General features: G+C 41.9%; 1 protein-coding gene across 8 annotated transcripts in view; it reads left to right on the forward strand.

The window, feature by feature from the left end:
- FRY (FRY microtubule binding protein) overlaps window positions 1-26,469 on the forward strand; it is a 192,737-nt gene that overhangs the window by 138,002 nt on the left and 28,266 nt on the right. For all 8 annotated transcript variants that reach the window (XM_079973234.1, XM_079973235.1, XM_079973228.1 and 5 more), the window contains 12 exons: window positions 584-687; window positions 3,802-3,987; window positions 7,473-7,671; window positions 13,438-13,559; window positions 14,733-14,920; window positions 16,803-16,897; window positions 19,681-20,288; window positions 20,599-20,696; window positions 20,795-20,965; window positions 23,111-23,251; window positions 24,415-24,597; window positions 26,088-26,249. In XM_079973234.1, the coding sequence (XP_079829360.1) occupies window positions 584-687; window positions 3,802-3,987; window positions 7,473-7,671; window positions 13,438-13,559; window positions 14,733-14,920; window positions 16,803-16,897; window positions 19,681-20,288; window positions 20,599-20,696; window positions 20,795-20,965; window positions 23,111-23,251; window positions 24,415-24,597; window positions 26,088-26,249 (2,257 nt within the window). The remainder of the gene's footprint in view (window positions 1-583; window positions 688-3,801; window positions 3,988-7,472; window positions 7,672-13,437; window positions 13,560-14,732; window positions 14,921-16,802; window positions 16,898-19,680; window positions 20,289-20,598; window positions 20,697-20,794; window positions 20,966-23,110; window positions 23,252-24,414; window positions 24,598-26,087; window positions 26,250-26,469) is intronic.

A 26,469-nucleotide genomic window follows, 5' to 3' on the forward strand; every position in this document is an offset into this window, starting at 1 on the left:
ACAAGGCCCTACAGACTCAAAGGTAGCAAAAGAATGAATGAAACCTTCCCCCTTTCTGTCCTGGTTGGCTTGAGTGACAGGGCTTCAGACATGGTGATGGAACCACTGCTCCCTAGCCAAGTTTTGGATTGTTGTCAGCGCGTCAAGTTTCAGAATAAATATATCCATTTGCTTCATCTTTAAAACCACCCCTCACTGAAGAGGCCATGATGGTTTACAGTACCTGGTTAAAGCAATAAAAATATTATTAAACTACATAACCATCACATTTGAAAGAATACAACTAATCAAACCAGATCAATGCAGCAGGCCGCATAATTACCATGACCTTGAAAGCTTCTATATACTGGTTCTATAGAACATTCTTCTATATGCCTCTACTATTTCACCTCATTAGTACAATGTGGGGTAATGTTCAGTGCCTCCATGCAACCAAGTACATTGTGTTTATTTTATCCACCATTGCTTAGGTGACCGTATTGCGCCTCAGATACTCTCTGATCAGCTATTGTGTGATTGTTGCCATTTCCCCCTCATTTGCCTTTGCAGGTTTTGAACTGGTTCATCTTCTTTTTCCTCTCAGGTGCAATATTGCTGTCATCTTCATGACCGAGATGGTTGTAGATCACAGTGTAAGAGAAGATTGGGCCCTCCACCTCCCATTATTATTGCACGCTCTCTTCTTAGGTAAGAAGCAAGAACTGAAGTTGAATTTGAGTTCCTAATGCAGATGACGCTCCATATTACATGGTCTCCCTCCACCTTCATTCATTTGCAGGCTTTTGTTTCTATATTCTCATTTTTATCAGAGGCTAATCCCAGAAATGCTTGTTTGGGGTTTTGTAAGCTCTGCCCAAGCTACTCTATTCCCTCCGACTTTTTGCTCTATAACTTTATGAAAAGCAGCAGTTTACATGGTAAACTCAAGAGAAGTATTGTTTCTTCCCTGCCCCTGAAGCTGATTTGATATTTTATTTGTCATAGAAGTACAAAATGTATGAACGTAAAAATTTTAACTGACTCTGAAGGAAGTTCAACTGATGAGTCCTAGTGGTGGACTGTGAACTGTCCCGAGATCTTATTCCACTTGTGCAGTGGGGCTTGCCCCCCTCTTCTCCCTACTCGCCCCCCCCCCCCCCGGTGGCTCTGTAGGAGAAGAAACTTCCAGAAACAGCACACAGAGGAAGGAGAGGGAAGACCATCCAGCAAGCTGAAATGTTTGCTCTGACAGAATGATAAGAGGAATGTGACATTGAATCCTTCCCTTTGTTTAGTTATTAATACAGGCAACTCCCCATTTACGCGGGGGTTACGTTCCAAGACACACGCTTAAGTGAAATCGCGTATATTTGAAACACCTTTGAAAAAGCCTGCAAACACCTTGTTTTGCCCCTCCCCCCCCCCCGATTCCAGTATTCCATGAAAGGAGTGAGAGAAATGGAGTGATGGTTATCAACAGATTAGCCCTACCCTGCTCCCAGACAATTCCTGTCACTGATATGAGCCTCAAAAAAAAAGGAGAAAAAAATCACCATACAAATAAATGTTTGAAAGGAGGAATTGCAAGCACTAAATGCAAATTCGTTAGCCAGACCTTTTCTTGTTGTATCAGTAAATATTATCTTTCATAAACCATTTGGCCTATGCTCACAGGAGGTTAGGAAACAGAACTTCTCAACTCATAGTTCTTCAAAGTGAAATTGAATTTATTGCCAGGAGCAGACAGCCTGACATTTTCTGACCAGCACCAGATTTTTTCGTTTTATCTTTGTCTGAGGATGTTTTTTTTTTAAAAAAACCTGCTAGGGAATTAACCTACTCTGAATACTTTCATGATCTCTGTGGTAAAGGAACTCCTGGTTCTAAGTATGTACTGGATATTTCTGAAACATATTGACAGGATTAAATCACCAACTGGGCCACCCAACTGTGTGTGTGTGTGTGTGTGTGTGTGTGTGTGTGTGTGTGTGTGTGTTACAACCTGTCTCTAAAAAAACACACTTTCTTTAGGTCACATGCCCCAATATACACATGCCAGGACATCATCAACATTTTATTATTTATACCCTGCCCATCTGACTGGGTTGCCCCAGGTCATCCTTCAATAGGAAGCAATCTGACAAAGTTGAAAAATTAATCTCTCTTCCCACCCACCCCAGCAACTTGCACAGATGATGCATTTCTAGGATAAATTGAATGGAAAGGTCCTCTCCCAAGTTCTCAGCTGAGCCATAGAACCTGCAAATTCCATCCATCTTCTCCCTTTTTGTTGCCCAGCCTGTTCCATACCTTTCCTTCGTCCCCCTCAAAAACCTCTTTGAGCCAGGTCGTACAACCCTTACCTCTGGTTGGCACAAACTATGGAGATGGGCAGGGACAGAATCAAAGTGAAATTAATAAGGAGACTTATAAGGGTAAGGGGAAACTAGAAAGAGTACCCAATTTGAGGGGGGTCTGCATTTGGCTTAATGATACATGCATAATGATATCACGTCACTCAGAAGAATGGCCGGAGTACTGTTGAAACAAGTCGTGTTTAGAGTCCAGTCCCAAGAGCAATTGCAACTGTAGAGCAAGGCAAACTGGAAAATATACTATATGAAGAAGAAGCAAGCAGAGTGCCAGGGAAGTAGCAGCATCAAACAGTAGCAGACTGCTACTTTATGCTGGAATCTTTGTTCTCCCATGGCTCCAAACAGTCAGGAATGATGCAAATAATCTCAGAAATAATTTAGGAAAAGAATTGAAAAAAGATACTTGCAAAAGTACAGCATATCACTCTAGAACAGGTGTGGGGGAACCTGTGGCCATCCAGATGCTGCTGAACCCCTACTCCCATCAGCCCCAGCAACCATGGCCAGTAGGCAGGTAGAGTGGAAGTCACAATTCAGCAACATCTGGAGGGCCAAAGGTCCCCCACACCTGTTCTAGAACAACTATTTGGCTCATGAGTGGGCGATGATGCTTTTCCATGGTTCTAGTCCTACTTGGATGGCTCTAGCAGGTAGCCCTTGGCTTCCTTGTGTTCTAGAGAGTTCAACCTTATATACCCCATGCTCTAACAACAGATGTGGGAAACCTTTTTCAGCCCAAGGGCCACATTCTCTTCTGGGCAATCTTCAGTGGGCCGCATGCCAGTGGTGGGTAGGGCAACAGCAAGCAGAGCAACAAATGTGAATGTTCGCTTTATACACACTGGCACGCAACCTCTGTCTTCCATCCAGGCAAGCCAGAAGCATTATCTAAGTTCAAGGGCACATTCCAGCCAGCCAAAAACACATAAAGAGACTACAAAGCAGGTCTGCTTAGGGGCAGGGTTAGGGAGGAGGATGTGGGCCAGACAGAAAGATCTGGAGGATTGCATTTGGTCCTGAGCCTGAGATTCTCCAGCCCTGATCTACATGAAACCTCCTGAGTGGACTCATCCAGGATTTTGGAGTGCCTTTCTATAACCTGGCTTCAATAACCAAGGCTCCCAATAGCTCATGCTGTATTAGTACTTCTGTTAAAAATAATGTATGTGCATATTTAAAACCTTCTGTTTGAGAAATCAAGGGCAGCTTTATAGTCAATCAAAAAGTTTTTTTAATTGATTATCTAACAGATTAAATGGTGCAAGCCTAGCTTTCACAGGTACTAAATTCATTGGTACTAAATTCAAACAAGATATTTGAAGAGGAAGCACACCCTGTATTTTGTCTGTTTTTGTACTAAAGGCATGTGGATCGTTTGCTATATCTGGAACTTGTTAACTTGTTTATACTTTATATTCAGTGATTGCCATTAACTGCTTTCCCTTAGGCCTTGACCATTACCGCCCTGAAGTCTTTGAGCATAGTAAAAAGCTGCTTCTCCATCTTTTGATTGCTCTGTCATGCAACAGCAATTTTCAAGCCATTGCCTCAGTGCTTCTCCAGACCAGAGAGATGAACGAAACAAAGACTCTCACAGTACAATCAGCATACTTGCCTGAATATTTCTATACAGGTAACAACAAGCAATTGATAGAGTATATATCTGCTTTGTTTTGACTTGTTCCTAGTGTACTCCTATGGTGCTCTTTCTGTGTTAGCAATACATTTGTTCAACACTCAGTTTGGTTACACTGGTACAATGCCCTATATACTGTATAGGGCATTATTATACCAGTGTATCCCAAATTGGGTGTTGAACAAATAATGGAATATTCTTTTCTGGTTGTAATCTGCTGAGTAAGTGTCCTGTCTAAATGCCTTAAAATAAATAGAGCTTATGAGAGACTCCAGACTGTTTCCTCCAGACTGCACTCAAGGGGACTTTTAGATTGTTTGATTCTGCACATCTAAGGGCAATTCCACACATGTGCATAAAAAGAAAGAAAGAAAGAAAGAAAGAAAGAAAGAAAGAAAGAAAGGCTTGAGGCTTCATGATTTCTTCTGCTATCTGTGTAACCTCTGAACAAGAAGTGGAGCTCAAGAGTGAGCCTCAAGTTCAGGTGCCAAACTCCGTAAGGCATGCAACCTCTAAGCAACGTCTCACAAGTAGGACCTAATTGCATGACTCAATCTGTCTCTTTTTATGGTGGACAATTCACCTGGGAAAGAGAGAGAAAGCACAGGAGCCCAAGGATTGCTTCGGTGTCCTAATGTGCCCCTTACCTTTAGAAGGAATAACAAGGTAAAATGACTACACATACATTCGCTGGGTGCTTATCTGTGACCTTATTACTGTCCTGTCACTAGTCGTAGCGGAGGCTCTTTTAACTAAAATAGATAAAGTCACGCTGAAGAGAACAGGCAGATAAGTATCTCAACATGCAGTATGGAATAACAAACAAGTGCAATGCTTCACTGTCTCTGAGAGCATGAATAAAAAAGTATCTGCTTTTTTTTAATTAATAGTTTTTTATTGGACTTTCAAAAAGGAAACAGATGCAGTCAAATGATACAGACAAAATCAGTACAGCTACCTTGGGGCAGTGGAAGGGAAAGAGAGCTCGGATTGAGAAAGGAGCACACAGGATTGTTTTTAGTCTGCAAACGGTTATTTTAAAAAGGCTTCTGGGGAAAAAATCAATGGCATGTGAACTCTGCTCGTTGAATGCAAGGGGAACTGAACTTTGTGAACTCTAAAAAGAGGAGGAATTTTAATTTGACATGTTTATCTCCTCACCTTTGCTAATCAGTTGCTTCGGTGCATAGCTAGAGCAAATGAAGACTGATAGCCTTCGTGGGTTTTTTATCAAATACCTCTCAGACAGAATGTAGGCAAACACTACCTAAGATTCCGACTTGCAGCATTCAAGGCAGTTTGTCAAGCACTGTTGTGCACAAATAATACATTTTTATATTTTACCTTTCCTTTTCCTTGGGGGGGGGGGAGTTCCTTTTGGCCATTGGCCATGCTTGCTGGGGCTGATAGTTGTTGTATTTTGGCAACGTCTGGAGGGCTGAAGGTTCCTCATACCTACTGTGATTGACTCAGTGAATCTGTACATAGGGAAGGGGCAGGTGTGTCCGTCCCCCTTCTCTCTGCTATGCAGCTTCCAGGGTTCCCTGGCTGGCATTCAGGGCAACTATGGGTTAACACCCTGCCAAGGACAGGCAGGGACATATTCCTTCGTCCCTCCTGCTGTTTATGTATTCCACATCAATCCTTGTGTCCTGATATGACAGAGACTGTACCTATAGCTCAGGTATAATTTTGAAGAACTACAGACCAAGGGTGGCATATGTCAGCAGTAGTCAGCAGCTAGAAATCCTTTTGAAGGAAAGGTCCAAATCTAGCATTGACACCGGAGGAGCAGGCTGTGTCCTTCCAGCTTCTCCTCATGATGTGTGATGTTTCCACCCACAAATTCCTCCTATTCTGAATTTCAGTCCGTATAAACTTTTGCCTGTGCTCCTTTCTCCACCGTGGCCTGTAGCACATGGCTAAGGAAGGCTCTTCCTATGACTCTTTTCTCATTGTAAACAGGAACAAATTCATAGACATGCTTGGATTATGAGGCCAAAGCTTGCATTTTTTGCTCAACCTTTTCAGAACCAGGGCTTGGGGCTTTGACACTTGTGTAATGGGAGGAAGAAATGTTATCCAGATAAGGGGACAATTCCATCAAGTGATGCCTCAGTGCATTTAACCTTCAGCCAAGCACATTTTAAGTGCAGACTATGTGGGGACTTAGCAGCAGAAATTGTGCTCAGTTAACTCCTTCCACAGTCCTGCTGTCGGGCTAACCCAGACCTAAGATACGGTCTGGCTAAGCGTACATCCCAACCCAGGTTTGTAGTTTGCCTTCCCTAGACAAACAATGATGAGTAGGGAGCCAGGAACAAACCTTGGCTACAGCTCATGATTTGTCTGGAGCAAGACAAGCCATGAGCCCAGGGTCAGACTTAATGCCAGCCAAACTGAACCATGGCTTAGGTCTTCATAGTGCAGCAGCAAGAGAAGAGCACAGTGGTTACAATTTGGGTTTGGCTTACTTGCACACTTGAGCCATTGTGGCTTGAAAAATTTCACACAAAACTTATATAAATGGACTCACAGCTGTCCATGGAGGCACAGGTCAATTCTGTGTCCAGGACAGCTGTCTACCAGATCCATCTGGTATGCAGGCTAAGACCCTACCTGCCTGCAGACTGTCTCACCAGAGTGGTGCACTGTTATCTCCTGCTTTGGACTACTGCAATGCGCTCTACATGGGGCTACCTTTGAAGGTGACCCAGAAACTACAACTAATCCAGAATGCGGCAGCTAGACTGGTGACTGGGAGTGGCTGCCAAGACCATATAACACTGGTCCTGAAAGACCTACATGGGCTCCCAGTACATTTCCAAGCACAATTCAAAGACCTTTAAAGCCCTAAACGGCCTCGGTCCTGGATACCTGAAGGAGCGTCTCAACCCCCATTGTTCAGCCTGGACACTGAGGTCCAGCTCCGAGGCGGTTCCCTCACTGCGTGAGGTGAGGGCCTTCTTGGTAGTGGCGCCCACCCTGTGGAACGCCCTCCCATCAGATGTCAAGGAAATAAACAACTATATGACATTTAGAAGATATCTGAAGGCAGCCCTGTTTAGGGAAGTTTTTAATGTTTGATGTTTTATCGTTTTTTTAATATTCTGTTGGGAGCCGCCCCGAGTGGTTGGAGAAACCCAGTCAGATGGGGGGGGGGTATAAATATATTATTATTATTATTATTATTATTATTATTATTATTTATTATTCATTTTAATAATAATAAAAATGAAAATTGTATATTTAGACAAGCTTCTAGAAAGAAACATGTACCATTTCAAAACCACAAGTTTTTTTGTAGCTCCTGATCACAGATTTGATCACGCTGTCTCTTCTGTTATTTACTCCCGGTTCTGTGAGGGTTCAGGGCAGCTAAAACTATTACCAAAGACATTATTGCCCTGTGATGACTCTTGAGGGGAGTTCTGACCTCGGCTGCACATTCCATGCTTATCTTTTTTCTCCATTACTGCTAGGTGGCTTTGACTTTCTGAGGGAGTATCAGTCTTCTCCCGTGCCAGACTCTGGACTCAGCTCCAGCTCCACCTCTTCCAGCATCAGCCTTGGAGGGAGCAGTGGGAACCTCCCTCAGATCACCCAGGAGATAGAAGACATGGACCCAGCCGTAGAGACAGATGAAAAGGCAAACAAGCTAATTGAGTTCCTGACTACCAGGTAATCACATCAGAGCAAAGATACCGTGCGTTCCGTTGCAGCATACCTTTGGAAGAATGTGTCTGCATCCTAATCAGATGAAGGAGTACGTTCCAGCACAAGTCTCTGGCAAACACGCAGTCATAACACATTCCCAGTCGTTTCCTGACCTTTGTAGATAATTCTGTAAAAATAATAATATTTAAAACGGTTGCAAATTCCACACAGACAGAACCTGTGAAAGAACCAGCTCCCATAATAATAAAATATGTAGCCTGTTTGGCTGATGAGTCACATTCCAATTAATTATCAAAGCTGCCAAGTCTGTGGTGCTTTGTTCTGCTTTTGGAGCTAAAACCAACCGCCGTTTCAGTCTTAACATGAGAAACCAACAGTCAAAATCACAGAAAACCCCAAAACAATGAAAATAGCATGAATGGGATTTCTAACTCGATCTTACAAGACCACGTGTAAAATTAATATAGGTGCAAATGTAAGCAGTTGCCACTATTGCATAAAAATTACAGCAAATTCTCTGAACACCTCCTGCTTGGTGCTTATAGCTACTTGTGAATCTCAGGCAAATGGGTGGCATTATTTATGTATTATATATGCTAAGATTCATTACAAAAGGTTGGGGTTTGGGGTGATGTTGGAACACCAGAAGCTGATAGAATGAAGTCAAGTGGAGAAGGACTGGGGTCTAATATGGTGGGAAGGAAGAATGACTTGAGGCCTGAGGACTACTTTAAATCCTGCAGAGAAGCAAAGTAAAATGAAATACTTCTGCAATTCTCGGCCACTTGCTTCTACCGACAATTGTATTCAGTTCCAAATTTGGTCTTCTCTTTCACATCCAGATGTACCCACATCCTTTAATAACTTGAAGGTTTGGTGGGAGGAGCGAGAACCTCCAACGGTAGAGGAACTAATCTATAGTTGCCTTGTGCTATGACTTGAGACAAAATGGGAAGCGCTTGTTTATGCTGTTTTGCCAGCGGTGATCTCACTTCCGGTGATTTTTCTGGGTGCTCTTAGTGCCACGAGTGGAAGTATTCACACACTGTGTTGGGTCAGCAACTACCCTGCCAGGAATGGAGGGGGGGTGGGATTTACCCAGACAACTACAGCTCAACAGGGTGCTACATGAGGAGCGGCTGCAGCTCAGCAGGTTGGAAAAGCACTTACCTGGTTGAACTAACACTAGCCAGAGCAGGCAATGAAATGGCTACAGTACGGTAAGACCGTATCAGCTGCAGAGATGCACTTCACCTTCCCCTCTTGTATGATGATTTCTAAAGTGTTATCACCAAAGTTTCTCCTTAAAGATGAACATGGACGATTTGTGGCAATTGAAATACAATTCCAAGGAGAGAAATTAGTAATAATTGGAGTCTATGCACCTAATGAGGGGAAATCAGAGTTTTATAAGAAACTGCATGAGACGTTAATGGACTTTATAGATCGAAATATCATTTTGATGGGAGATATGAATGGCGTTGTCTCGACATATATGGATAAATCTGAAAGACAAGTAGTCACAAAAGATGGAAGACTACCAAAGACCTTTTTTGAATTGACAGACAATATGGACTTGATTGATATTTGGAGAACTAAAAATCCCCTAGGTAGAGAGGGGACCTTCTTCTCTGAAGCCAATTTGACCTGGACTAGAATAGACCAAATTTGGATTACAAGAGGGATGGCACCCAAGATTCGAAAGGTGGAAATCTGCCCCAAAATCTGCTCCGACCATAACCCAGTGAAGATGGATATGAAACTAACACCCACTGGTTCCTTTAGATGGAGAATGAATGACACCTTGTTTAGAGACTCTGAAATTGTGAAAAAGGCCCAAAAAACACTAAAAGACTACTTTGAGATAAATTTGAAGACTACTGTGGAGAAAAGAGTAATCTGGGATGCAAGTAAAGCCGTAATGAGGGGGTTTTTGATCCAGCAAAATGCTATAAAGAGGAAACTTCAAGAGGAGAAGAAAGAAAAGATTTTAGAGAAAATTAGAGAAGGCGAGAAGAGATTAAGGACTAAACCTAAGTCACAGGACATTCTACGAGAAATTAAATTACATCAGGCACAATATTTGAAAATGGTTAACCAGGATATAGAATGGAAAATTAAACAAATGAGACAAAAAACCTTCGAATCGGCCAATAAGTGTGGAAAGCTGCTAGCTTGGCAGCTGAAGAAAAGACAGAAATTAAATACTGTTACCAATCTTGAAGTAAATGGACGAAATATACAAAACCCACGGGAGATTCAAGACTGCTTCCAGAGATACTTTAAACAACTGTATTCACAAGGGCCACAGAATGAGATCAAAATCGAGAAATTCTTGGAAACAAATGGATTACAAAAAATTTCTCAAGAGAATAAATTAATACTGAACGACAAAATTTCTGAACAGGAGGTTGAAGGTGCCATTAAGAACCTGCAATTAGGCAAGTCTCCAGGCCTGGATGGGCTAACCTCCAAATACTACAAAGACATGAAAGATTACTTAATTCAACCTCTAATGGAGGTTGGCAATGAAATTATGGAAGGGAAAAGAGCGCCGGAGTCGTGGAAAGAAGCTTACATCACGCTTATACCGAAAAATGAGATAGAAAAGACACAACTAAAGAACTACCGCCCCATATCCCTACTTAATGTGGATTATAAAATTTTTGCTGATATTTTAGCTAGAAGATTGAAAAAAGTTTTAGCAACAACGATTCATAAAGACCAAGCTGGCTTTCTCCCAGGCAGACAATTGTCAAATAACACGAGAAACTTAATTGACATTTTAGAAAAGCTACAAGTTAATATAAATACAAAAGCTGTTTTAATATTTATTGATGCGGAGAAAGCCTTTGACAATATTTCGTGGAGCTTTATGAGGAAAAATTTGCAAGGGATGGGGGTTGGAGAAAGGTTTGGAAACGGTATAGGCGCGATTTACTCAGAACAGAAGGCGAAATTAATAGTGAATAATGCAGTAACGGAAGAAGTTAAGATAGAGAAAGGGACACGACAAGGCTGCCCAATTTCCCCTTTGCTTTTTATTTCAGTCCTGGAGGTCTTGCTGAATATGATTAGAAGGGACCAACAGATTCAGGGTATACAGGTCGGAGTTAAACACTATAAACTTAAAGCCTATGCAGATGACCTAGTTCTGACGCTACAGGAGCCAATCCCTAGTTCTAAAAGAGCACTGGAAATAATACAAGAATTTGGTCGGGTGGCAGGTTTTAAATTGAATAAATCAAAAACTATGGTTTTAGAGAAAAATTTGACAGCAGTAGAGAAGGAAAGGTTTCAGGAAGAAACAGGTTTAATATTGGTGAAAAAAGTGAAATATCTAGGGGTGAACTTGACTTCGAAGAATGTAAATTTATTTAAAGATAATTATGAGAAGTGTTGGTCAGAAGTGAAAAAAGATCTTGAAATTTGGACAAACTTGAAACTTTCCTTACTGGGTAGAATTGCTGTTATCAAAATGAATGTATTGCCAAGAATGTTGTTTTTGTTTCAGACGCTACAAATCATTGACAAAATGGACTGTTTTGAGAAGTGGCAAAAAGAAATTTCTAGATTTGTCTGGCAGGGCAAAAAGCCCAGAATAAAATACAAAATTCTTACTGACGCAAAGGAAAGAGGGGGGTTTGCCCTGCCGGACTTCAAGTTATATTATGAAGCAGCAGCTTTTTGCTGGTTGAAGGATTGGCTACTTCTTGAAAACACGGATATTTTGGATTTGGAAGGATATGATAACGTTTTTGGGTGGCATGCATACTTGTGGTACGGTAAAGCTAAAGTGTACAAGACATTTAAAAACCATATTGTCAGGAAAGCATTGTTTAATGTCTGGATGAAATACAAAGATTTATTGGAAAATAAAACCCCTAGGTGGCTCTCACCTATGGAAGCAAAGGCCTTAAAAAAGCTTAATATGGAATCTAACTGGCCAAAATATTGGGAAATTCTGGAGCAGGAGGGAGATAAAATAAAATTGCAAAGTTATGAGAAACTTAAGGATAAGGTGCGAGACTGGTTACATTATTTTCAAATAAGAGAGGCCTATCATTTGGACAGGAAAATTGGTTTCCAGGTGGAAAAATCAAAGTTGGAAACAGAATTGTTAGAACCCAATGCTAAGATATTGTCGAGAATGTATAACTTGCTGTTGAAGTGGAATACTGAGGATGAAACGGTAAAATCTGCTATGATAAAATGGGCACAAGACGTTGGTCATAACATTATGTTTGTTGACTGGGAACAGTTGTGGACCACCGGTATGAAATTCACGGCATGTAATGCCTTAAGAGAGAATATTATGAAAATGATATATAGGTGGTACATGACCCCAGTCAAACTTGCAAAAATCTACCATTTGCCCGATAATAAATGTTGGAAATGCAAAGAAACTGAAGGGACATTCTTTCACCTTTGGTGGACGTGCCCAAGGATCAAGGCTTTCTGGGAGATGATTTATAATGAACTGAAAAAGGTATTTAAGTATACCTTCTTGAAGAAACCAGAGGCCTTTCTTCTGGGCATGGTCGGCCAATTGGTGCCAAAGAAGGATAGAACTTTCTTTATGTACGCTACAGCAGCAGCAAGAATACTCATCGCAAAGTATTGGAAGACACAAGATCTACCCACTCTGGAAGAATGGCAGATGCAAGTAATAGACTATATGGAACTGGCTGAAATGACCGGCAGAATTCGAGATCAAGGAGAAGAGCAGGTGGAAGAGGACTGGAAGAAGTTTAAAGTCTATCTACAAAAACACTGTAAAATCTTTGAATGTTGAGGACATTGAAAAGGAAAGAAGGGGTTCTAGTGACTGAGTTAAATAAGAGCACAAAGGGAGGGATCAAGAATCAAAATGAACAAAGATTGAGCTTGCTGAACTAATTATTAAATAGAATACAAGATCGGGAGGCGGGTGGAAGTAAGGAAAATAAGGTTTTGAAGGTTATAATTGGAAAGTGAGGGATTTTTTTTTGTTTTTATATGTTAAAATCTCCTTTTTTCTCTTCTTTTTTTTTGTCTATGTTTTCTTTTCTTTTGTAATGTTTGTGAAAATTTTTCTTTTTGTAATGTTTGTGAAAATTTGCTTTTTTGTTCTTTTTTGTGAAAAATGCAATAAAAATTATTTAAAAAAAAAAAAACTAAAGTGACACAGGTAGCAGGTGTGCATGCCCACCCCCGACCCTGCAACCCTTTAGTAATGCAGGAAAACATGGCCCTTACTTCCGTTTGGCTCATTTGTCCTTAGTGACATCATCATACTCGGCATCTGATCCCTGATTGACTGGGATCTGTATTCCTGGGAAGAAGATGGCCCAGTTTAAGAGAAACAAAACGTCCAGAACTAGCTGCTCGCTATCACACAGGCAAAATGAGTGGGAGAAGAAGTCACAGAGCATTGCCCCCACCACTCCAAAGTACTGCTTTTGTGCCGAAAGTTGAAATGGCAGAAGGTTCCTCTCAGCCCTACCTGACATTCGCATTGCATAAATTACCTTTTGCTTTGCACTTCGCTTGCCATGGAAAACTAAAGCTCTGCTATTATCTCAAATAGATTGTAGTAAAAAGAAAAAGATGAGTTGTTTTGTAAGGATGGGATAAATTGCAGTTCTGAAATGTGTATCTGAATGAATGGGATGGAGTCCACTTTTTTCTCAGTTTAGGAGAAAGAGGAGGCGACACTGCAGCTTCATTATACCTTTTTTAAAAAACTGGATACTAAAGAAAAATGCATGTGTGTTTTCTTCTTTTCAGGGCGTTTGGTCCTCTTTGGTGCCACGAAGACATCACTCCCAAGAACCAGAATACAAAGAGTGCAGAGCAGCTTACCAACTTCTTGCGTCATGTTGTCTCTGTCTTTAAAGATTCCAAATCAGGTACTGAATCAACTGCTTGTTGTTGTTTTTATGGTGACCCTCAACTGGTGCTGTTTTGCTGAATAATTCCTACTGTTTTCTCTCATACCATCCCTGCGAGCAATTGCCATTTTGTAGTGTTAATAAAAAGGGGGGCAGGGGAGAAATTCTGTACCTATATTATTTTTTATGGTCTGATTTTAGGTGATTATTCACATGAAATACGGGCATAGGCTGCCTTATACCAAATCAAGTCTGTTGTGTAGTTCAGTATTGCCTATACCAAGGATGGGGAACCTGTGCTCTTCAGGTATTGTTGGATTACGATTTCCATCCTCCCAGGTCAACAACACTTGGAGGATCACTAGAGCAGTGTTTCCCAACCTTGTGCCTCCAGCTGTTTTTGGACTACAATTCCCATCATCCCTTGCCACTGGTCTTGCTAGTCAGGGATGATGGGAGTTGTAGTTCAAAAACAGCTGGAGGCACAAGGTTGGGAAACACTGCACTAGAGGACTGGCAGTGACTCCCCAGGATTTCAGAAAGGGAATTTTCCCAGCCTAACCTGGAGATGCCTTAGGAACCTCTGTATGCAGTCTGCTTTATCTTTAGAATTTTCAGATGGTGCAAATATTTTCATATTAGCCATTTCACTCTGGATGTCAAGAACCCTATCTTTGCTCCCCATGAGCAGTAATTGAATTGTGCCTATGCTCATACCTTTAATTACAGTGGTACCTCGGGTTACATACGCTTCAGGTTACAGACTCCACTAACCCAGAAATAGTACCTCGGGTTAAGAACTTTGCTTCAGGATGAGAACAGAAATCATGCTCCAACGGCGTGGCAGCAGCAGGAGGCCCCATTAGCTAAAGTGGTGCTTCAGGTTAAGAACGGACCTCCGGAATGAATTAAGTACTTAACCCAAGGTACCACTGTATACTGTTTGGGTGGAAGAATTTTACCTGGATTTGCAGGAGGAAATAACTCCTGGCCTGGGCTTCTGACCTCAGCCCTTTGCCCTAATTATCATCACACAAGTTCTTTTCCTAAAGCTATTGCTGCTTACATCTGCAGCTAGTCAATATTAGCCTGAGCATAATTTTTAATGATTGTAAATTAAAATTTGTGAGCTCCCACATTATTTATCGATTGCCATTTGACAGTACGAAATTTTTTCTTCCTCCACTTTAGGTTTTCATTTGGAGCAGCATCTTAGCGAAATTGCGTTGCAAACAGCCCTTTCCAGTTCTTCGAGACATTATGCTGGCCGTTCTTTCCAGATATTTCGAGCTCTAAAACAACCTCTATCTGCACATGCACTGTCAGATCTTCTTTCAAGATTAGTGGAAGTTATAGGAGAACATGGAGAGGAGATTCAGGTACAAATATACTTCAGCATTCATAAGAACAAAGGAAGTTACCTCATACTGAGTGAAACAATCAGTCTTGTCTGAACTGACCTGCAGTTGTTTCTCCAGAATTTTGAACAGGAGTATTTCCTGTTCCTACCTAGCGATGCCAGGGGTTTGCACAGCTGACAAAGCACTGGAGAAACATGATCAAATCGCAGAGTCCCAGTTAACAGTCTGGCAGTCCTATTTTGGACCAATTGCAGTTTCCAGGCCGATTTCAAAGGCCTCATGCACAATATTCTGCAGGAATCTCGGCCTGAGGTTAACATAGCGTGGGTAATTGTGCCCAGGCTGTCTCCATCCAAGTATAGCCGTGACAGCTATTTTGGCCTCTAAGGACAATGGTACATCATCAAACACACACCTCCTATTTAAAAACTAGTCCTTTAGAGAAAGCGCAACAGCCTTCAGAATGGGTTGAACACCATTCACCAGAACAAACAAACCACCCCCTCACCACTACCTCAATTTTTTTCTGAGTTGAGTTTCAGTTTATTATTTCTCATCCAATCTGTTACCATGCCCAGGCACTAATCCAGCACATCCACTGCCTCTCCTGAATTGGATGAAAAATACAGTGAGGTGGATGGCCACTGGGGAGAGAGCCTTTTTTATGGTATCATGTGCTATAGAGCTATCACCCTTCTTCGTTACTCTCAGGGCCTTGAAATGATGCCGTGTTTGCTTCAAACGACTGGAACTTAATTTGCTAACACGTTGCAAAGCTACTGGAGACATTAAAAGTGATTCCTATTGCTCGCATATTTGTTTCTTGAATAAATTTTGTACGAGTCCTGATTAAACATCGTTGTGATGTGTGGAGAAGAAAATGTTTGGATTTTGATTTGTTTAGATGGTGGCATTGCACGGAGAGTGTAGCAAACCCATTTCATCACAGTGCACAGAGTTCAGTTTCTCAGAATTGGAGCAAGACTAGACATGGGATTCATGGGCAGGAGCAGTTGGAAAAGACTTGCCTTGGAATGCCCTCTACTTAAAACAAAAGAGATAAATAATGGTTTCCCGCATATGATCTGACAGCAGTTGCTAACATCTATAACTCTTGAGAGCATACAAAGATAAAATTTTCCAGGCAACATTGCATTCTTATTTCTGTTCAGCAACACAGAGCTGAGTATTTGGGAGCAACAAATGAGAATCTTCAGAGAGAAATTGAGAGAGAATTATTATTATTTACTAAAATATGAATCACCTTTTACATGGGTGCCAAGGTAATTTACACATCTATCAAAAAACAGCTAAAAATGGTTTTTTAATTATTATTTTTAAAAAATCACTGCTTGAAAATAAACATGAGACCTTTTATCCAGGTGGAAATATTTGTTGAAACCAAAATGTCTTTGGTTATTTTTGGAAAGTACAGAGAATGAAAAACACTCTTGTACAACAAAGTAGGACAGACTGCAGGTCTTATATCTTTCCTGACATCTCATGCACTGTGGAAACTATCCAGTGTGGCTCAAGGTCTGAGAAGGTGCTCACTATGAGTTTTTTACCAAAGGAGTGATAGCAGGGATATGAATCACATGCACCGACTTTTAGTTTCTTTTGTTCACACATTAATGAAACTGGATTAATGAACCTGAAGTCATGCTTACTTAATGAATTAAATAATTAGCTAATATTTATGTTTATCAAACTATCCAGAACTAGCCATTCATCATAAACGGTCCGTCTTTTTCAGAGTTTAGTTCCAGAGGTCAAATTACTGTGATTAACAGCGTTATGTGAGAAACGCTAAACGTTAGGCAGCAGGCATGTTCAATATTTGCTGAGGAGGGCTGGGCATTCATACTTAAGTAACCATCTTTCTGCATTTTTTTGGCAGGGCTACGTTATGGAAGCGCTGCTGACGTTAGAGGCTACTGTGGATAATCTGTACGACTGCTTGAAGAACAGTGATCTTTTGACAGTTTTGTCTCGGTAGGAGCTTTGCCTCTTAGTTATAAGGGCCCTTTCAGTAAAACTCCCAGGTTATTAAGGCAGAACACTCTCTGAACTGCACAGGGAAAGATGCACAAATAACTTAACTCAAACCTCATTTGTTAAAACAGGCTGCGTACAAGTAATCTAAATTAGCAGCATAGTCCTTGTTATATCTGTAACACTGTCATGAAAGGCTATATAATAACGCATACTGTAAGGGGGAAAGAGAGGGCATTCATGAGATCTCTTAAGCCAAGAAGTCTAGCTGTGCAAAACTGCCAGTTATGGGGCAGAGACGCTGCAACACCCCCCCCCCAACATTTTGTTGATTATTTTGCCTAGCTCAGCACCAAAACCCACGCAACTCACTGCTCTTGCACAACACAGTAAGCCCACAACTTACGCACATTTACTGTACTTTTATAAGACGCCCCCTATTTTGGGGGACTCAAAATTAAGAAAATGGGATTTCCCAGAGTTGTTGAGCTTTTTTGGGGGGGTTGCCAAAAATCGTTCACCAGCATCACCTACACTGCCACTCACATGCGTCGCAAAAGCCAGCTATCGTCTGTCCCCTCGCCGGCAGAAGCCGCCTATTGCCCGCCCAATTGCTGCAGCAACAGCCAATCAACAACACCCCTTGAGGCAGCCATCAATAACACATCCAATAGCCACTGACAATCTCCGGCTCATGGCATCAACCAATCCCATGTCTCCCCCCCCCCCCCCCCGTGCACTACCCCCGATTATGAACATAATTTTCTAAGAATAAAGCCTCGTCTTATACACGGAAAAGTATGGTAACTTGTGCACATTCAGCTTTACGCACATTACAAAAAGTTTTTTTTTTTAATCAATAAGGGGGTAGGAAGGGGGAGGGTGCCTGAGGAAAAAGACTTTGGCAATCCCGCCCACCATTGAACCCAATGTGTTCTGATTATACACTATTTTGGCTTTAGGCACCATCGCTGTAATGTAACCCCCAGTGTAAGTTGCAGGTTCACCAAAAGAAGTTGGCACAATAAAGTTTGAATTATTGTCCATTTCCATCTCAGGGTTATACACAATGTTTAAGGGTAAGTGGGACCAGAAGTCAATGATGTATGAGTGTTATTTACCTCATCTTTTTAAAACAAATCAATTACAAAAAAGAGAAAAATATACAAAAGCAAAATCCCAACTCACCCCCCCCCCCCCCGTGGATCAATCTAGTAAAGTTTACCAAAGTCCAATCTGTGATATCAGTAGTTGCCATTCTTCATGGTTATCAGTAAAGTATTCTGTTTATCTTTGAGCATATTTCTTCCCATATTTCTTCCCTCTCCCATCTCAGTTGTGCCACTTAACTTCAGGAGATTGGAAGCACTGACTTTGGGGATACAGAACAGAACTACGACTAGTGGGAAGGGGGAGAAAACACCCGCCTTTCTTCCTTCCCAGCAATGGTGACCTCTGTTCCCATTGTGTCACCAATCACAGCAGTTTTTCTAATTCTTTCAAACAGCAGAATGATGGGCATTTTATTTAAATGGCCCACAGAGGAAACTATTCTGCTGGGTGCCACATGAATGGCCGTGTTTGGCTTTGACTCAGTGTCATATTGTCAAGGCTGGGTTTCATGTGCATCTGTGTTGACAGATCTCTGACACAACTCTTTCATGAGCATTCCTTTACCCCCCTTTAATAAATTTGCGATGATGGTTCTTAGAATGTGGAGGATGATGGGATACAGAGCCCAGTTTGTCTGGGTTGTCCTTGTTTGATTTGCTTTTTCAGAGGCATTGGCCAAGTCCTCCCAGTCTAATCAAGGCAGACTTTGCCTTGGAGGGATGTCATTTCCTATCACCTGTTAGAGAAAAGTGGAGAACTGAAAAGTTAGATTGCATGCATCCATTCCATATATGCAGCCATGGAGAGATTGCTGCTAACCTGCCCCTTCTGTGTGAAACTTGCCCAGTATATTATCTTACCTAAAAGCCTAACCTTATTTGGCAGCTGGGCAGGCAGCAAAAGTCCTCAGAATGAGGGTCCAGTTAATATACAGGCACCTCCATCCTAGTCTAATTGAAGACTTACCCAACAGCTAGGAATGGAGCTCATTCCTGGCCCAAGCCAGCTTTCTCAGCAAAAAAATTCCTACGTATATGCCTCATGTAGCTACACTGCAGACCACAAACCAAAGCCTGCCCACTAGACGGTAGTCTTCACCTTGTGGCTGGGTTTGCCAATGATTGCATCAATTTCTATTTGCATCTAATTTACCCATATTTTCCTTTTGGTTTATATCTTCTTGAGGTATAGGCTGTGTATATTTTGCCCTAAAAAATAAATAAATAACCAAATTCTGCACCCAGGTAAACCATATCCTCTATTTAAAATTCTCAAATCTATAAAAATTACATTCGTTAACATACTTGCACATTCTTGCTCCTTTCCCTCAGTGTAATGTGTTTCTGCAAATCGTGTAAAGGCAGCAAAGCTTTATTCTCCATAATACAAAGTACACTGAGACCCTAAGTCTAGAACTGGGCCTTCCAAAATTGCTCTTAATGCCGTGGTCTGGATCCAGTGACTCCGAAGTGTGCATATGAGTGCTCCTATTTGCATGTAGAGGAAAAAAGGAAGAGGAATTGACTTAACTGCTGAGAAGTGTTTTGTATTTGGAGTGGGATTGCATGAGTGAGGCCCTCTTACTTTTGAGGTGAATTGGGCAGCTCCTGTTCACATGGATCTCCAGGTACTGGGGCCCAGTAACGTTTGTTTTGTTTTGTTTTGCTTAGTTCATCATCACCGGATTTAACGTCAAGTTCAAAGCTGACCGCAAATCGGAAGAGTACAGGGCAGCTGAATGTCAATGCGGGAGCTTCAGGTGGCAACACGGCAACCGCTGAGCGCAGCAGGCACCAGAGGAGCTTTTCAGTGCCAAAAAAGTTTGGGGATGTGGACCGATCCTCCGACCCACCTCGCAGTGCCACCCTCGACAGGATACAGGCTTGCACTCAGCAGGGCCTCTCCCCCAAAACCCGGAGCTCGTCGTCTTTAAAAGACAGCCTCACAGACCCTAACAATATTAACAACCCTACGAACCTGTTAGCCACCATCTTCTGGGTTGCTGTAGCTTTGATGGAATCCGATTTTGAGTTTGAATATCTAATGGCGCTGAGGTTGCTGAATAAGCTGCTTGTTCATTTGCCACTGGATAAAGTGGAAAACAGAGAAAAGCTAGAAAAGCTGCAAGGGCAGTTGAAATGGACAGATTTCTCAGGGCTCCAGCAGCTGCTGCTGAAAGGTTTCACTTCCCTTACCACCACGGACCTTACGCTGCAGCTCTTCAGTTTGTTGACCCCGGTTTCACGCGTGTCCATGGTGGATTCCTCCCAAGCCATAGGTACAGTCGATAGATGTTTTGTTTCATTGTTTGATTGCGTATCCTCTACATTTTTAGCTAAAAGGTCAAGTATCTATTATAAGGAATATGTCCCTCATAGCAATTGATAATAATCATTATGTTTTGCATATAAGAAACTAATCCTCCAAATATATCACACTGCATGCGCTTGACACGTTTTTATGTAAATACAGGATGTTTTAAAGTGGAGGTATATATGCCTTTATTATGACAGCATACAGTACAGTTTGAAATCTGTATTATTCATGAAATCTGTATTATTCAATTTATCCTTTTTTGTGTGCGCCAGGATTTCCATTGAATGTTCTGTGCCTCCTGCCTCATTTAATTCAGCACTTTGATGGCCCAAATCAGTTCTGCAAGGATATCGCAGAAAGGATTGCTCAGGTACCACCCGTCTTCAATTTGTCTTAGGTCTAATTAAATCCCAGGATTGTTTTTGGATCGCTGTTAACATAACTTTCATGTTCCCTATATGTCATCAGGTCTGTCTAGAAGAAAAGAACCCCAAGCTGTCAAACCTAGCCCATGTCATGACTCTTTATAAAACTCACAGCTACACGAGAGACTGTGCAACCTGGGTCAACGTCGTTTGCCGTTACCTTCATGAAACGTTTGCTGATACTACTCTGAACATGGTTACGTATTTAGCTGAGGTATGTTTCTACTGCTCAGTCTTGTTTCTGTCTTCTACTGGCAGCTTTCCTAAGGCTGTAATCTTAACCCATTTATCTGGGAGTAAGCCCCATTGAAGTGAATTGGTTTTAGTTCTGGTTAGGGGTTGCACATTATGTTCCCAAATATTCAGCGAATGAATTCCTGTGTATTTGTGTGTGTACTTGTGTAGGTGTGAATATAATAATAATATAATTGGCCCAAAGGCTAGGAATGCCTCCCCCAGGAGACTCTGAGAACAGATATTAACCATTAAAAATAAATAAATTAGAACGAATGCATAATAAACAGCAGACATTGTATAACCTCTGTGCAAGCAATCAGGATGAATGCTCAATAAACCTGTTTTCCAGAGGCACCTTCTTTCGTACACACACATAAACAGCAGAAACGCTCTCTTTCTCTGAACTGTTTGAGAGACACAGCTCCCTCATTACAGCGCTGTGACAGGGAGGATAGGAAACACTCTATTTTGCTGTTCACACATTGTTCTCTGTAGCATAAATGACTGTTTCTAGCCCTCCCCATTACAGTGATGTGATAGGGTGCCTGCTTCTGACGTCACAAAGATGCCTCTTCCACTTGCATGCTGTCAGGTCAGAGGTGTTCAGGAAAAAAGAAGGATTTCTCCCTCCTGTTTCCTGAGAACCTCCAACCTGGCGAGGACAAAGCGAAGTTTTTGTGAGGTGGGGAACAGGTGCCTTTGGAATGCCTTGATTTGACTGTGGCTTGAAGGACCAGTTGAAATGACTTGGCAGGCCCCCTTTGGACTGTGGGTTCACCATCCCTGCTCTAAAGGTTGCCAGGGATGTTGTCACCGTGTGCAATGAAAGTTTATGCAACAAAGCATTGTGACTAATCAAGTCTATGGGTTTGTGAAACTTACTTGGGGATAAGTTCCATTGAAACAAATGGAACTGACTTCTGCATAAGCTTGCATTCTTTTTGGAATGTACTTCAGCGTAAGCCTAGCCCAGGCGTACGCAAACTCGGCCCTCCAGATGTTTTGGGACTACAACTCCCATCATCTCTAGCTAACAGGACCAGTGGTCAGGGATGATGGGAATTGTAGTCTCAAAACATCTGGAGGGCCGAGTTTGCCTATGCCTGGCATAGCCTTGTGATGTGCAGTTTTTGATAAAATGTCAGCCTCTTTTGAACAAAGCAGAGTTTCCTTGCTTCTATCATTGGAGTGCAAGAAAAACTGTCATCTTGCCTCTCCTACAGTATTGTTTTGATTATGCTGATTTATCATCCTGGACAGTACAAGGAATGTAAACACAAGTGAGTTCTTTTTCCATGTATTAGAATTGTTATGATAGTTCCTGTGACTGTTCACTGAGAACCAGAATAGCATTACCAAGTGTTATATTATTTTGATTTATATAAATATTGAGCTCTTGGTATTCCTTTCCACAACTTGGTTCTGGGCACTCAAGTTTGTTTGAAAGACATATAAAATAGATGCAAGAAAACACCTGAAAATCTCCTTGGAAATTTAAAAAGCAGTAATGGCACCTGCTTTTGAAAGTTAGCACATTTGCTTTTGAAGTACCAACATGGCCAGAGGTTAGCAATGGTGGAAGAAGGCTAAACAAGGAAGTTGTGGGTAGGCTGGCTTAGATAATGAACTATGAGGATGTTTAGATTCCATAGGTTAATTTTTTATTGTAAAAGTCGGCGCAAAGTGAGTTCCTTCAGAACGTTGCATCTGAGTTCCATAACGAAATAGATTATCTGTATGTAGCCGAGTGCACTAATGTGCAAGATTCTAACCTATGATCTTCAGAGTTATTATCCAGGAGCTGGATTCAACTAAATAGGTGTACTAGCGGGAGCCAGTTCAACAAGTCCCACTAGTGCAATGGAACTCTTCCACACACACACCATGTGCCTGCTACATTCCCCAAATCTTCTCTGGGAGTGGGAGAACCCCCATAACAGTGCAAGGCGGGAGGGGAGGAGAGGTTATTCCACCAGATAAACTGAAATGCTAGCACTGATGGGATGATTAGAAAAGTGAAACGTTGCATTCCTCCCACATCTCTCACCATTTTACCTCTTTAACAGCAAAATTGGTGTGTTTTTAATGTAAGGATTATGATTTTGTTTATGTTTTCTCACAGCTGCTGGAAAAGGGGCTTCCCAGCATGCAACAGTCCCTTTTGCAGATAATCTATAGTCTTCTTAGTTATATGGACCTATCAGGCATTCCGGTAAAACAGTTTAACATGGAGGTGTTAAAGACCATTGAAAAATATGTGCAGGTAAGTATTGCATGCACCTCATAGAGCTTGTATAAAAAAACAGTGCTTATTCACTCATTTAGAAAAGGATTTATATGGACTCACATAAAATATAAAGGCCTCATGTAACCTAGTTTTCCCTTTCACTCCTAAGTTAGTGGCAAGCCAAACCTTTCCTCTGAAATGTGGCAGACTATCACATGAGAAATGAGAAGGGGGAATTTTGGGGAAGTGGAGGAGAAAACACAGACCAGGCTTGTTCACATACTGCCAAGCTATGTTTTGGCATTGTGTCTGATTTGCTGCACGTATGCTTCGGCCAGAGGTGGTTTTGGGGTAGCATGACCAGTTTGACCTCATTGGGTGCCATGCTGCAGGGGGCGCCACAACAATGCTGTAGAAAGGAGCATGAGAGGCGGGGGGGCACCAAATCTTAGTGTTGCACAGGGTGCTGCTGAAATTTGAAACTCCAAAGTCCACTACTGCTGCTTCAGTCAGCCCCAAATTCTGTTGACATTAAATCCAAATTCTGCATTCAGAATCAGCTGCAGAATTCACACCCAGGATAGCATGCATTTACTCTGATTCATTCTGCTTCTGAGATACATATTTCCAGACAATTCGGCATTTTCCTGCAAGGAGTAATGGAAAGCACAAACCCCCTTTTCCCCCTCCATCCTTAACCTGTCACTCAGAGGAAGGGTCCTGGTTCAGGGAAATGTTTGTGCAGTTAAATTATACTTGAAATAAAATCAGACTGCTGTCCAAACACTACCCAAGTTTTCTTTGCTTTTTGCTGGAAACACAAAGGTTAGAAATGATTTCAACAAGAGGCAAGAATGTAAGAATGTAAAATTCTGTGCTAATTCCAGCGTGACAGGAAAAAATATTCAAAGCTGATTCAGTCCTCTTTATTCTCAGTTGGAGAATTAATTCACGGTCTGAAAAGGATGATAATATACTATAATAATATTCTCATTTAACTCTGTGCGGTATATATGCATTCCGTGTTGTCAAACCTGTATTGCATTTGAAACTAGTATTAATACTAAGCACCCAAATTGTTATGCTGTATTTAATTAATAGTAAGTAATTTTATTGTGTGTGATGTTCTTCCTCTTCTCGTAGATTTTGTTCCCACTTAATGTATAATATGCTATATATTTGTGAAAAATTGTTTCCAGAGCATTCACTGGCGAGAAGCCCTAAATATATTGAAGTTGGTAGTTTCGCGCTCAGCAAGCCTGGTTTTGCCCTCCTACCAGCAGCACAGCGATCTTTCAAAAATGGAAATACATCGTGTATGGAACAACGCTTCCAAAGAACTACCTGGGAAAACGTTAGACTTCCATTTTGATATTACGGAGGTACTATATTTTTGTCGCGATAAATCTGTGTGTCCAGTGCATATCCCTTTGAAAGCTGAAGCAAATAGAAATACTGTATCATTTTAAAGCACATAATCTTAAACATGGGTTTCAATGAGGCATGTGGACAAGGTGCTTGGAATTGTGTGGTTGACTACTTGCACTTTGGACTGTTGCCCCTCGTGGCTGATAGAAACTAGCAGAGAGGGGACAGCTAGCTGGGCCAGGGTGGGGATTAATGCCTCCTTGTAATGCCTGATTAAAGGAAACAATGGTAAAAACCATTCCTCAAGGAACCCTGCCTGGATTTGGAGACTCTAAGTAACTTCCAGCCAGTTTCCAGTCTCCCTTTCTTGGGCAAACCAGATCCAGGGTTGCCACAGGTTGCCACAGATCAGATCCAGGTGCTCTTGGAGGAGACTTAATTTCTAGATCAACTTCAATCAGGGTTTAGGCCCAGCTTTGACACAGAAACTGATCCCTGTATGATGACCTCTGTTGAAGGGGGGGGGGGATGTGTCCTGTTAATTGTCCTCAACCTCTCGGTGGCTTTCAATACCATCAACCAAGATCAAGGGAAGTAATAGTGCCACTGTATTCTGCTCTGGTCAGACCTCACCTGGAGTACTGTGTCCAGTTCTGGGCACCACAGTTCAAGAAGGACACTGACAAACTGGAACGTGTCCAGAGGAGGGCAACCAAAATGGTCAAAGGCCTGGAAACGATGCCTTATGAGGAACAGCTAAGGGAGCTGGGCATGTTTAGCCTGGAGAAGAGGAGGTTAAAGGGTGATATGATAGCCATGTTCAAATATATAAAAGGATGTCACATAGAGGAGGGAGAAAGGTTGTTTTCTGCTGCTCCAGAGAAGCGGACACGGAGCAATGGTTCCAAACTACAAGAAAGAAGATTCCACCTAAACATTAGGAAGAACTTCCTGACAGTAAGAGCTGTTTGACAGTGGAATTTGCTGCCAAGGAGTGTGGTGGAGTCTCCTTCTCTGGAGGTCTTTAAGCAGAGGCTTGACAACCATATGTCAGGAGTGCTCTGATGGTGTTTCCTGCTTGGCAGGGGGTTGGACTCGATGGCCCTTGTGGTCTCTTCCAATTCTATGATTCTATGATTCTATGACCATGGTATCCTTCTGGAATGACTGAGTTAGGGGTGGGTGGCACCGTTTTCTGGTGGTTCTGGTCCTACTTGGATGGTGGTTCCCAGAGGGCGATGCTTAGGGAGTGTTCTTCTGCCCTGCCTTACAGAATTGTAGAATCATAGAATTGTACAGTTGGAAAGAACTCCAAGGGTCATCTAGTCTAACCCTCTGAAATGCAGGGATCTCAGCTAAACCATATTTGACAGATGGACATCCGACATCTGCTTAAAAACCTCCAAGGAAGGAAAGTCCACCACCTCTCGTGGGTCCAGCGTCAAAAAACTCTTACTGTAAAGCCCTTCAAAATGCTAAATACTGTTCATTGTTTTCTTTTAAGACTCCAATTATTGGGAGACGATATGATGAGCTACAGAGTTCTTCAGGCAGGGATGGAAAGCCTAGAATAATGCCTGTCACCCGTAGCACTTCTTCAACATCTTCTGGGTCTAACTCCAATGTCCTTGTTCCTGTTAGCTGGAAGAGGCCTCAGTATTCTCAGGTAAAATCTAGGGATTATCTGGAGAAGTACTGTCAGTTGTCCCCCGTGTTACAGAGACCTCTTGATTTCAAGCAGAACTCAGCCCTATGCTGTGGAACACTTTCAGCAGACATCCGGCAGACAATCCTCACTTTTGACTTTCAGGCGTCTCTTGAAGACCTTTTTTGTGCTAACAGACCTATGTAGTGGTTTAACTTTTTCTTGAGTAACCCATCATTTT

Source organism: Podarcis cretensis, assembly GCF_951804945.1.
Source record: "Podarcis cretensis genome assembly, chromosome: 4".
In the NCBI taxonomy this organism is placed as follows: Eukaryota; Metazoa; Chordata; class Lepidosauria; order Squamata; family Lacertidae; genus Podarcis; species Podarcis cretensis.